Source organism: Balaenoptera acutorostrata, chromosome 5 (genome assembly GCF_949987535.1).
Source record: "Balaenoptera acutorostrata chromosome 5, mBalAcu1.1, whole genome shotgun sequence".
Lineage (NCBI taxonomy): Eukaryota > Metazoa > Chordata > Mammalia > Artiodactyla > Balaenopteridae > Balaenoptera > Balaenoptera acutorostrata.
This window is the reverse complement of record NC_080068.1, coordinates 92375877-92389080: the sequence shown is the minus strand read 5'-3', so window position 1 is coordinate 92389080 and position 13204 is coordinate 92375877. Positions and strand designations below refer to the sequence as shown.

Sequence of the window (13204 nt, the reverse complement as noted above, 5' to 3'; positions counted from 1 at the left end):
CTGGACCCATTGGGCTTAATTACACCTTACCCTACAGCCTCCTAATCATTACAAAGACGGGGATCTGATTAAAAATCACATCCGTTTCAGGCCCTTCCCATAATTTTGATCAACAACTTTAAACGCTAATAGAAAAACATCTTATCTCTAATAAAACAAGTGCTGACAGAAATATGGATGTCGAAAACCAGCCATATGGCCGACACGATTCCGTGCCTGGCCACGTGCACAGCGTGCAGCTCCCGCAGAAAGAGACGACACTGAGAAGCTTGAGGACCCGCATTTAATAAATCGAACTGCGCTGGCATCATCAGAATATTCACAGTTTGCAACAGGAGCTGTGTGTCCTTTTTCGCTTGCAGACTCGGAGGTGTTTTAGGAGAAAGCGACTTCGGTGAGCTGTCCTGGTAATTCTTTACCATCCCGGGTGCCTTCAATGTGTCATCATGCCTGACCTCGTTCCCCTTCAAGTTTTCATGGTGTTCCTCCCACCTCCACTCTCTGGGGCCTCTCCTTGCCATCTTCCAGGGTGGGAGCTTCTGCTGCAGGCTGGCTGGACTCAGTAGAGTCCGGGCAAGGTTTGGGGCACGACCCACTGGCGGCCAGGCCCGGCGGGGATGGCCCCATCTCGTCCCTCCGACTCTCCACGGGACTCTCTCTTGTGACCCCTTCTGGTTTGGCAGCTGCCTGCTCCTCTGTCGGTTTCACGATTTCCCTTCCAAGCCTGTTTACTTCTTCTTCCTCAGAAGGTAGCTGGGGTAATGAGGGATGAAAGTGCTCGCGTTGGCTCCTGTGGCTCTGATTTGCTGGGGAGCTAACGGCGGGCTTCCCAGCGTCCTCCCGCACTGTCAACGCCTCGGCAGCGGCACGACTTTCATCTCGTTCTTGCTTCTGAGCCGCCCCTGAAACAGACCAGGGACAGCATCAGGATCAGCCCTTACTTCCCTCTCCTCCCAACCTCGGGCCCGCTGCTGCGAGGCCTCCGACATAGAAGATGCTGCTGACGGGAACACAGGACCCACAAAAAAGAAAGCAGCCACTCTGGTGATTCCTGTGTCATTAATGGAGGGAAAGGGATCACATGGGCCATGTCTGTAACCCCTCCTTTCCAGGCGCCTGGTTATCGCCTGCTTCGCTCTCTGACGGTGGTTCCTTGTGCCCATGAAATATTTAACCTGAGGACAAAGGTTTTGTAGGTCCTGTAGCTCAGGGAAGATCTGGGCTCTTTAGTAATGAAACGAGGTTCTGGCTGCTCTCTGTGTGGGAAACAGAAGGAGAGTTAGGGAGGGATTGAGCACCTCCACCCCCATCTCCATCAGCACCTCATTCTTTGATGCAGACCGCTTGTGCTTTCTCACTTTCAATAAACTGCTATATGCAAAAGCAACTTCAAGCTCCCTACCCCGCCTCACTAAACTGTTCTTTCTAAACCTGTACAACAGAAATTCTCTAGCTGCAACTGGAGGGGGATGGGAGAGAACATGGGGCCCTGAGAGCCAGCATCCAGCCCCCATTTTCCTATTTGCTTGCTTTGTGATCAGGATGACCTGTTTGGCCTTCTTTTTTTTTTTTTTTAACATCTTTATTGCAGTATACTTGCTTTACATTGTTGTGTTAGTTTCTGCTGTATAACTAAGCGAATCAGCTATATGCATATGTATATCCCCATATCCCCTCCCTCTTGCGTCTCCCTCCCACCCTCCCTATCCCACCACTCTAGGTGGTCGCAAAGCACCCAGCTGATCTCCCTGTGCTATGCAGCTGCTTCCCACTAGCTATCTATTTTACATTTGGTAGTGTAGATATGTCCATGCCACTCTCTCACTTCGTCCCAGCTTACCCTTCCCCCTCCCTGTGTCCTCAAGTCCATTCTCTACGTCTGTGTCTTTATTCCTGTCCTGCCCTTAGGTTCATCAGAACCCTTTTATTTTTAGATTCCATATATATGTGTTAGCATACAGTATTTGTTTTTCTCTTTCTGACTTACTTCACTCTGTATGACAGACTCTAGGTCCATCCACCTCACTACAAATAACTCAATTTTGTTTCTTGTTATGGCTGAGTAATATTCCATTGTATGTATGTGCCACATCTTCTTTATCCATTCATCTGTCGATGGACATTTAGGTTGCTTCCATGTCCTGGCTATTGTAAATAGAGCTGCAATGAACATTGTGGTACAGGACTCTTTTTGAATTATGGTTTTCTCAGGGTATATGCCCAGTAGTGGGATTGCTGGGTCGTATGGTAGTTCTATTTTTAGCTTTTTAAGGAACCTCCATACTGTTCTCCAGAGTGGCTGTATCAATTTACATTCCCACCAACAGTCCAAGAGGGTTCCCTTTTCTCCACACCCTCTCCAGCATTTATTGTTTATAGATTTTTTTGATGATGGCCATTCTGACCGGTGTGAGGTGATACCTCATTGTAGTTTTGATTTGCATTCTCTAATGATTAGTGATGTTGAGCATCTTTTCATGTGTTTTTTGGCAATCTGTATATCTTCTTTGGAGAAATGTCTATTTAGGTCTTCTGACCATTTTTGGATTGGGTTGTTTGTTTTTTTGATATTGAGCTGCATGAGCTGCTTGTGAATTGGAGATTAAGCCTTTGACAGTTGCTTCATTTGCAAATATTTTCTCCCATTCTGAGGGTTGTCTTTTTGTCTTGTTTATGGTTTCCTTTGTTGTGCAAAAGCTTTTAAGTTTCATTAGGTCCCATTTGTTTATTTTTGTTTTTATTTCCTTTCTCTAGGAGGTGGGTCAAAAAGGATCTTGCTGTGATTTATGTCATAGAGTGTTCTGCCTATGTTTTCCTCTAAGAGGTTTATAGTATCTGGCCTTACATTTAAGTCTTTAATCCATTTTGAGTTTATTTTTGTGTATGGTGTTAGGGAGTGTTCTAATTTCATTCTTTTATATGTAGCTGTCCAGTTGTCCCAGCATCACTTATTGAAGAGGCTGCCATTTCTCCATTGTATTCTCTTGCCTCCTTTGTCAAAGATAAGGTAACCATATGTGTGTGGGTTTATCTCTGGGCTTTCTATCCTGTTCCATTGATCTGTATTTCTGTTTTTGTGCCAGTACCATACTGTCTTGATTACTGTAGGTTTGTAGTATAGTCCAAAGTCTGGGAGCCTGATTCCTCCCACTCCATTTTTCTTTCTCAAGATTGCTTTGGCTATTTGGGGTCTTTTGTGTTTCCATACAAATTTTGAAACTTTTTGTTCTAGTTCTGTGAAAAATGCCATTGGTAGTTTGATAGGGATTGCACTGAATCTGTAGATTGCTTTGGGTAGTATAGTCATTTTCACAATGTTGATTCTTCCAATCTAAGAACATAGTATATCTCTCCATCTGTTTGTGTCATCTTTAATTTCTTTCATCAGTGTCTTATAAGTTTCTGCATACAGGTCTTTTGTCTCTGTAGGTAGGTTTATTCCTAGGTATTTTATTCTTTTTGTTGCAGTGGCAAATGGGAGTGTTGCCTTAATTTCTCTTTCAGATTTTTCATCATTAGTGTATAGGAATGCAAGAGATTTCTGTGCATTAATTTTGTATCCTGGTACTCTACCAAATTCACTGATTAGCTCTAGTAGTTTTCTGGTAGCAGGGCCTTCTCTTTTTCAGATACAAAATGAGGGGCAGGACTCTCTGATGTCCCTTCCGGACCTAACAAGCAAAAGAGGCTCTGCATGCCTGGGAAGCACTTGGGGAGTGAACTCTTGGCACCCAGACATGCGTGTTCAACACTAGACTCTGTGGTTCCCAGAAGTCAAGGCAGACCTTGACTGCTGTCCCCACACCGCAGGCCTCTAGTTCTGATACAGATTTGCTCCTCACATTCAAAAGAAGCCATTTTCCTTCTCTTAAGTCCTTTTAATGACCATAGAAATTTCCCAGGGACGGACATTCGATCAAACCTTGTATATACTCTAAAGCCTGTATTTAGTCATGGACCACTATGTATTACTCTCCTAAGAGCTCATTGACTTCAGTAAGTATTGTACCTGAAAATGAGACCATTACTTGTGCTTAAATGAAATTCATGAACATATAAATGAGTGACTAAAGCAAGCTTTGATTTTTAAAAAAGTAACTACTCAGATCTGTTCGGCCAGGATAACGTACGTTAGTTCCTAATAGGTTTCCATGCTCCTCCTGCTCTAATCCAACCTATCAGGAGAGGAACCTTCCCTAAGGCTTTGCTACTAAAAGTGGGGTCCGTGGACCAGCAGCAGTGGCATCACCTGGCAGTTTGTTGGACATGCAGTGTCCTACCCCAGACCTACTGGTTCAGAATCTGCATTTTAGTAAGATCGCAGGCGATGTGGCTTCACATTACAGTGTGAGAAACACTAGAGCAGAAGCACAAATATGACTATGCCTTTCCCCAGCTCTCAGACCTCCAAAGGCTGCCACCACCCTGAGAACAAAGCCCAAGCCTCTCCTGACACTCAAGACCTTCAGTGACCCAACATCCATTTACCTGCCATGCCAACTCTTCTCCTCGTGTCCTTATACTCCAGCCACACTGAACCCTTCATGGCACCCAGCCCTGCCCTCTGCGTCTTTGCTTACATGGTTGATGCCTCCGTGACCATCATTCCTTGATGCGTCAAGATGACCGGCTTCAAGAGTGAGCCCCACCCCCACCTCCTCCGTGAAGCCTGTTTGATTAAATCCTTCCACTGTCCTAATCCCCCACAAGGTTGCGTCTGAACCTCCAAGGGAACTTCATACTTTTTACTTTTTTAACCCTTAAATTGTTACTTATGTATAATTAGCTTATAAAACGCACCTGAAGTATAAAATCTTACCTGATTAATTTTTTACCTTTGCCAGTGTTTTATAGCAGGGGCTCAGTAAATAGCTTATTAAATTTTTGAATCTATAGACATATACATGAACGCATGAATAAATGAATATATTAGTACATATATTTCAATACCATCCATAAATAAATGAAAGCAGTCCTTGAATTTATTTGTTCCAGGTTCAGGTTGTTAAAAGTTCTTAAAATGGCACTTTGAGAAAAAAAGATTTCTAACTCACACAATCATTTAGCTACATATATGGTAGCTCAGGGAAGCAATCACATAATTTTCATACTAACAAATGAAAAAATGTTATAGTGGTTATACAGGAGACACGGGGAAACACGGAGTCAAAATGAGCCAGTTTCCAGCATAGTGCAAGAAGCTTTATTCAAAAGGAATAAATTATGGTCCTTTCTGCGGCTAAATTTTTCACCAACGTGAGATGAATAAACTCCTTCTGGAAATTACTCTTATGAAATTACTTCTTCCAGGACACTTAATAGTATATTCTGGTGCCCCTGAAAAATTAATTAACCTTATCCATAACAACCTAACCCCTAAACCATTTGCGCTGTTTTTACTGTAGGTCAGGTTAATCTTCTCTACCTTAATTTACATCTAAGGGAGGGTGGTCTAAATTACACTGGGGCCTTTTGGTTCGCCGGTCCTTTGCCTTGTGCCATTTTTTTAGATGACATTCCGCTCACATCCAAATGTATGAATCTTTTTTAAAATGGCAAACCTCTGAGATTACCAGGGAGAACTTCTCAACTTTTGGGGGGTGAGGGGAATGGGGACCACACTGCTGTCATCATTATAGGTCAAGGCACAGTCGCAATAAGGGGATGGACATGGCTGTAATTCTCTTGTCTGGTCCTATTGCGGATTTTTTTGTTTTGTTTTTTCCGAGAAAGCCTAGATTTTCAGGGTCTCAGGACCGTAAACATATAGGGACCAGGCTCTGAAACTGGTTTATGGTTCAACAGCAGGATTTGCCAATCCTCTTCTCGCTTTTGTTCATCCAAAAGATATCTAAACAGTATACTCAAGTAGTGATCAGAAGAGAAAGAAAAGTTACTGAACTACCACAACTCTTGAGCTAATTAGGAGGACCTCTGGTTATTTGCTGTGGGAGCAGAATCTTCCTTTAACTCTGTGATTCTGGAATGTTGACTCTTAAGCTGTGGGAGTTTTATTTCTCCTTTGAGAACAGACACATAGCATTGCCATTTCCATAAAAGAAAGATTTCTGAATTGGCTCAGAATTGGAAAATATTATTACCCCCCAAATAGTCATTATTCCGTGCTGCTTTAGCACACAGAATTAGTATCATTAATACTTATTAATAACAATATACATATCAATAATGATGAGGCAATCAACTGACACAAATGCATTAGGACACAAATAGTGCAGAAAGAAAAAATATTTCCTCTAAAAGAAAAAAACAGTAGCTCTTTGTAGAAAGGATTGCTGGTCTTCTAAAAATGGGTTCCCTCCCCCCTAACATTGGCCCGAAGGGCACATTCATCTTCTTTTGTTAACTGGTCTCTGATGGGCTTTGTCCTCCTGAGTGTGAGCTGCTTTCAGTTGGAATTAATCAGAGATGCAGCGGTGATGAGGGCATCCCAGACACTGACAGCAGTTACATAAATGCTTCCTTGTTGCCACCCGTGCTGGCGAAGGACAGGGTTGGAACAATGAGAGCTAATGATGGAACTCTGAAAGCTATCATTTTGAATCAGGCCATTACTTACGCCACCCTTCTGAAAATCAAGCCAGGCTCAGACTCCATGTCGGGTTAGCAGGCTTGGCGCTGCCCGGGGGCTCAGCAGGCCACAGCAGACAGAGGGCTTTGGATCTCCATGGGGACACTGGATGCTGGCGTGGGATGACCACCAGCCAAGGCATGTTCCAGACTGCACAGTGGGCTACGGTACGTTACGGGCCAGCCTTGCAAACAGCCACATGCTGCTGGCTAGAAAGTCCCAGCCTTGTCTTCTGGCCAGTGTGGGAACCACACAAGTCAGGGGCTCTCTCCAGGAATTCTTCCCGCATGTGCTTGGGGAACCTCTCTGTTGAAATCCTAGACCTGTCCAGGCTTCTCTTCTTACCATTCCATGCACTAATATGAGTGATCTGGATAGGCTTCAAAAGACAGCTGTACAGAAGCAGGAGTCAGCCTTGCTGAACCCAGCTCAGATTAGCAGAACCACCCATCTGATCCAAAGACTCAGGATAAATAATACATAGTTGTTGCTTTAAGTTCTAAGTTTTGGGGTGTTTTATTGTACAACAGCTAACGATAGACAGTTGGGAGCCACTTGAGATTTCTGAGCAGAGTACAACCATGATGGAAAGCAGTGCTCCAGAAGCTTCATCCCACAGCAGCAGGATGAAGACGGGAAGGGAGTAAGGAGATTCTGGGAGGCAGGAAAACCAGGATGGAAGCCTTGCCAAGAAGGTCAAGAGGGCCTAAACCAAGCCAGAGGTGGTAGGAATGGAGATACAAGAAACTCTGAAGAAATAGTAGCAGCAGACTAGATACGGGTGGAGAAGGAAAGTGGACGGTGGTTGATGATGACTCTGCTGGATAGCTAAGTGACAAAAAGGAGAGGAAGCAGGAAGAGTTGTGATGTCATACTTGAGAAGTCCATAGAATATGCAGGTGGGAAAATTTGTGCTTTGGGAAATATGGGACTGTAATTCTGCAGACGGGACCCACTGGGAAAAAATTTCAAAAATATTTTCATAGAGGTGTGGTTGAAGGCATGACTCTGAGCAAGAGAAGATGGAGAGGAAATGTAGCAATCCAGGAAAGAAGCGTGACTCCCGTGTGCTGGGTATATTAGTTATCTAATGCTGTACAACAAAGTACCTCAAAACTTAGCAGCTTAAGACTCAGGAGCCTGGGAGCAGTTTATCTGGGTGGTTCTTGCTAATGGTCTCTAATGTGGTTGTCATCAAAATGTTAAACAGGGCTGTTGTCATCTGAAGGCTTGACTGGGGCTGGAGAATCTGCTTCCAAGATGGCACACTCACATGGCTGATGGCTGGAAGGCTCAGTTCCAGGCCACATGAAGATCATGTAGGGCTGCTCAAGAATCCTCAGGACATGGCAGCCAGCTTCCTCCAGAGTGAATGATCCAAGGTGGAGAGAGCAAGGCAGACTCCACATGTCTTTCATAACTTGGCCTCAGAAGTCACATACCATCACTTCTGCTGTAATCCATCAGTCACACAGACCAACGCTGATACCGTGTGGGAGAGGACTACACAAGGGCACAAATGCCAGGAAGTGGAGCTCAATTGGGGCCATCTTGGAAGCTGGTAACCGCACTGGGGGTGGCGGGAGAAGATGAGCAAAACTCAGGAAGATGTGAAAGATAGTTTAGTCAGGGAAATGAGACTGCCACCTGGGAAGAGATCTGGTTCTCGACCCTGTTGCTTCATCTGGCACCTTAAATGGGCCCTTGATCTCCTTCAAAACACACTGCCTCCAGAAAGTGTGCCTGGTAAAGAAGTTTTTTTCTCCATCCAACTGATTCCTAGACCACTTACCACATTGCCAGGCAAATGTGCCAAGATTTCCCTGATGTTGGTACCACATCTCACCGTCTCATAGGTAGGGAAACTGAGGTTGAAGTTACCAGTCCAAGTTCTCACAGCCAGTGTGACGTGGGGCTGGAATACGAACCCAGGTTGCTCAAATCCTGAGCCCTCACTCTTAACCTCTATGCCACCACGCTGAGAGTGCAGGGATGCTTGTTCTTCTGCAGGAAGCTCCAAACAAGACAAACCCACGCAGGCAACAAGAAGAAACATGAGGGATGACCCAACAGTGCCACAGAAGCTGCAGGAAGGCGAAGGACTGATGTCCACCAAGCCCCTGTGCCAGGCACAGGCCAGGCAAAGAGCAAGAAATCAAGGGCTGCTTACCATCCTTGGGACTCGCTTTGTTCTCAGCGAGCTGCTCGACGAACTTGAGCAGTGGGGATCTCGACCTCTGCGTGGTGGGAAGAGCGGGGTCACCAAACAGTATGGTGTCTTTGCCTCCTGTCATGGAAAAGAGGAAAATGGACATATTATGTCACCACTGGAGTCATGGTCACACTCATCCCACACAAGGGACTGGCTGTTTGGGTGAACAAGTCACCTTCTGCAATCGTAGGGAGCGCTGTGGGAGGGAAAGGGCCAGCATTGCCCTCTCTGCAGTGTGAGGACCCGGCAGAAAGGTCCAGGGCCAGCTGTCTATGAGTCCTAGAGTCTGCTCAGGACATGGCTGCCCACAAATGCCACCGTTAAGGGGTAGCCTGGTATGTCTGCCAAAAACTGAGTGGCTTTGATCTGGGTGAGACAATAACAATAATAACGACAGCAGTAGAGTGCTTTGAGCGCAGGCTCTGGAGCCATGCTGCAGTGCTTGTGTCCTGGACCCCATCGCTTGCTAGCTGGGTGGCCTTGGGCAAGTCACTGAACCTCTCTGAGCCTCAGAGCCCTCATCTGTAAAGTGAGGAAGAATAACAGCACCCACCTCATGGGGTGGTGGTGATAAAATGAACTGATTCATGTCAAGCACTTAGGCATTTCATCAGCGCTCAATAAATTTCACACGTTGAAATGATTACTTTATGGTGGAGACAGAACTGCCATACACATATCTCTGATTTAATTAGCTTTGGTCATTTAGATCGAATCATAAGTATGTCATAAGGCAGGTAGCATCAGGTTCCCTAAATGATCACAGCTAAACTCTACTTAGGACATAGAGACCTGCACCAGCCAAACCCTTTTATGGATTCACATGAACTCCCTAAGTGGATAGAGAAAGCCTGAGGCAAAGAGAAGGAGGAAAGGAAAACCATTACAACTTTACTTTTGAGGCCATGGCAAGGTATGGGGGTGAGGATCAGGGAAGCGCGGCTTTGAAACACGAGCTTGATGAGCACAGACACAAGACACGTACACAGAAAGTGATGCTGCCCAGTGATGAGGAGAGCCCTGCAGGGAGGACTGGATCCCAGACTCCTGCCCATGAGCCCTGAAGATTCTCTCGGTGGGAACCGCCATGCCAACAGCAAAAGCCCTGGGGGGCCATGGCCCAGCCCATGCTCCAGCCTCAACTGTCTGACTTTGGATGAGACCTTATCTGAAGCCAAGTCACTTGAACGTCTCTGGGGCTCAGATCAGAGGCTCTAAAGTTCTCTACTCAGTTTCAGGTTCGGCAGCGCACAGAATGGTATTTGGGTCAAGATGTCCACTCCCTTGGATAGCCAGGCAAACCTTGGCCTGTACCTCGGAGCCCTCAACTTGTTTATAATACTACCCTCCCTGTAGGCCATGCACATCTTATTAACTTGATGTCCAAGACTGTAGTAGAGAGTTTGGCGTATGGCAGGTGCTTTATAAACAGCTGATAACTGCATAAATGGCTGATGCGTTCTTGGAAATCCTGATGTCTTGGTGGGCATGGGTGCCTGCAGCTGCCCAGGCAGATGGAATATGTTACTAGCAGCCATTGCTCTCTGGTTTCCGCTGTATGAGGGTCATCCCAGAAGAGAAATCTGATAGGACCTGACCCTGAGGTTTTCCACCAGCACAGCTATCGTCTCAAGTGGAAAAAGTCCCGAACTCTTCAGGACCACAGTCTGGAGAGGTTTCCCAAGGAGAACCATTTGAACTATACCTTGGGATATTTTAAGAGGCTCTCAGGATGAAGTCAACCCAGTCAGGTCTCCTCTTGTGCTGCAAAGATAAAATCTAGAAACACCATGAGGAACTAATGGTTGTTATGAAGCCATAGCAGATGCCTCAGGTGGGCTTCTTTTGTTTCTCTCCACCAAGGCAACAGTTACTGGCCTCAAGTCAGGGACAGGACTGCAATTCCTGACCCATCTTTCTCTAGCAGGTAGGCTGGAAGCTCTCTAACCTTAAGGGGACTCAGGAAGAGGCACACTCTGCACTCTGTGTCCCAACAAGCCTTCCAAGTCCCCTCTGCCCTGTGGCCAAGGAATCAGAATTACGGGCAGAGTTGGGAGCTGGCTGCAGCCGAGTGACTAAGGCGCCAGGTGGATGGTGCGGGGAGCCTCGGCCCTTCCTATTGTGAGGAATTCTCTAGGGCAGGATGTCTCCGTGGCTGTTTCCAACCACAGGGATTATCCACTCCGCAATGGCTCCTCAAAAACACTGGTACCAGCACATAAAACTTCTCCAAGAATCTGAGCAACAGGCATGCAGACAAGGGAAACAGAAGCCGCCATTCATCCATATCCAGTCAAAGTAGGGGCTGGGGAGAAGTTAAATACCTCCCTAAATCCCTGCCTGCAGAGATCATTTCCTTATCTGATGGTAAAATGCCAAGATTTGGTTTTTGCAAAATATTTGAAGAATTCAAAGACCTTCCCTAGAAGGCTCTCAGTTCTATTGTTTCTAACTAAGCCCGGATTCTATCTGTGTTGACTAAATTGAGCTCTAAGCTGATGGTCTGCTGTCTCCTAGTTGCACTTTGGTTCTTGGGACTGGGGAGTGGGGTGAGGGTGGTCCACGAACTAGATTTGAGCCACAACCAATGTAGGTCACACAGGCCCTTCCATTCAACTGGTGTTTGAGTTTCTGGAAGCCCTCCTGATTCCCTGTAACACAACGTCCCTCGTCCCCTTCTCCAAAATGTGCCAGTTACTTTCAAAATGCACATTTTCCTCCTCAGGCTGATGTTGAGAGTGGAGAACAGAGAATTCAAATAAAAAGCTCAAAGAGCCAGGCTCTGCTCTTGCCAGATTTTTTTCTGGCTTTCAGTATTTCTTTTCAGAGCATGAGCACATCCAGGAAATCTCCCCTCCGTCCCCCCCTTCCCCCCCAGGCATCATTCTCACCTGCAGACTCCAGCAAAAGGCTGGGAGAATGAGGCGGACAGCTAAGGGCTGAGGAAGGTGGAGGGTCATTCCTTTCTGAAGGACATGGCCAACCAGCCCACCCCTTGGCTTCCTCAAAATAGCCCCATGCCTTTCCCACTTCTCAGGGACCCGTTAAACAGTCTGGAGTACACTCTACTTTCCAGATGATTTTTCCATGTGGGCTGTGACATCTGTTACACTTGTCTACTTCCCAGCAAGATCACACATTTGCCCCAACTTTATCAGACACCATCAAGAGCTATATATTGTTGGCTGAGAGAGTGAGGAGGGAGAAGAGAGTCAAAGGAAAATCATAGCATGCTCCAAGTCCTAGAGTAATTCTGCCTTATAGTAATGAGTGATGGGCTCCTTCACAATGGTCCTTTAAAGTCTCAGGATAGATGGTTCCAGCTTCTGAATTTTTCTTCTCCAATTCAACTTGCTTTGAGAACCAATCCCCAGCTGATCTAATCTACACTGTACACCCCCCACCCCCTGTGTGTGCCCCTCTTCTCTGAACTGTACTTCCCCAGTGCAGGTGGAGCACTGAAATGAAGATCTGAACACCTGAGTTCAGCCTCTGTGGTCTTAGGTATCACCTAACTTCCTGAGCTTCTGTTTCCTTACCTAAAATGGGGGGATCAGACTAGATCAGGAAAGGGAAAAATATTTTCTCTCACATATCTACTCTGACCAAGAGGTGGCTTCTTGGAAAGCAAAAATGGAAGACTGTTTTTAGGGCCACATGTGAGATCAGCAAGGAGTGATGTGATTGATTAGCAATGCCTGCCACTGGCATGAGAATGGTGTTGGTTATATACACCAAGCATTTGCCATCCTTGAACTTTTTGCTCTCATCTGTCCTTCTAAGTCCAGCATTCGATTACTTGTCACATTATTCCCTCACACACTAACATCTTTATCACTTAATTGATACTTAATTATATAAGATTTTGGGCTTTCCTTTCACTGTTTGATGCATATTCATCTTACTTCCCTAGTGGGACTGTCGATTCTTGGAGGGGGCAAGGGGCATGTCTAGAATGCCTGGTACAGGATTGAATTCACAAAGCTGATGCTCAAAAAGGTATCAGTATATTATGGGTTGATTTATTAGAGGAGACACTGATCCTTTCAAGATGCTGGTAAATACGAGAGAGCTAGCAATTCTCTGAAACCACTGGGACTCAATCCCAACTGCAGTTGGCTGAAATCCTATGATTTGGCTCTTACTTGGGGAAGGAGGAAGAGGAAGAAGAGAAGAGAAAAGTGGAATAAGAAGAGGAAAAAGAGGTGGAAGAGGAGGAGGAGGAGGAAGAGGAAGAAGAGAAGGAGAAAAGAACATACTTCCTCTTGCTCCACTATTCAGAAGGTTAAATGGAGACCACAGAACAATGAGCAGACAGGAGAGACTGGTCTGATTTGCTCTAAAAGAGGCCACTCCCCACCCCCCAATCTCACCATGGTTTGAGAATGATCATAAGGTGACAC

At 45.8% G+C, this 13204-nt stretch overlaps 1 protein-coding gene across 1 annotated transcript in view; it reads right to left on the bottom strand.

The window, feature by feature from the left end:
* Positions 1-269: 269 nt before the first annotated feature.
* CCDC149 (coiled-coil domain containing 149) overlaps positions 270-13204 on the bottom strand; it is a 95387-nt gene continuing 82452 nt past the window's right edge. Inside the window, 3 exon segments of the mRNA XM_057547345.1 lie at positions 270-511; positions 514-902; positions 8760-8876. Coding sequence (XP_057403328.1) covers positions 467-511; positions 514-902; positions 8760-8876 — 551 coding nt within the window. The 3' untranslated portion in view covers positions 270-466.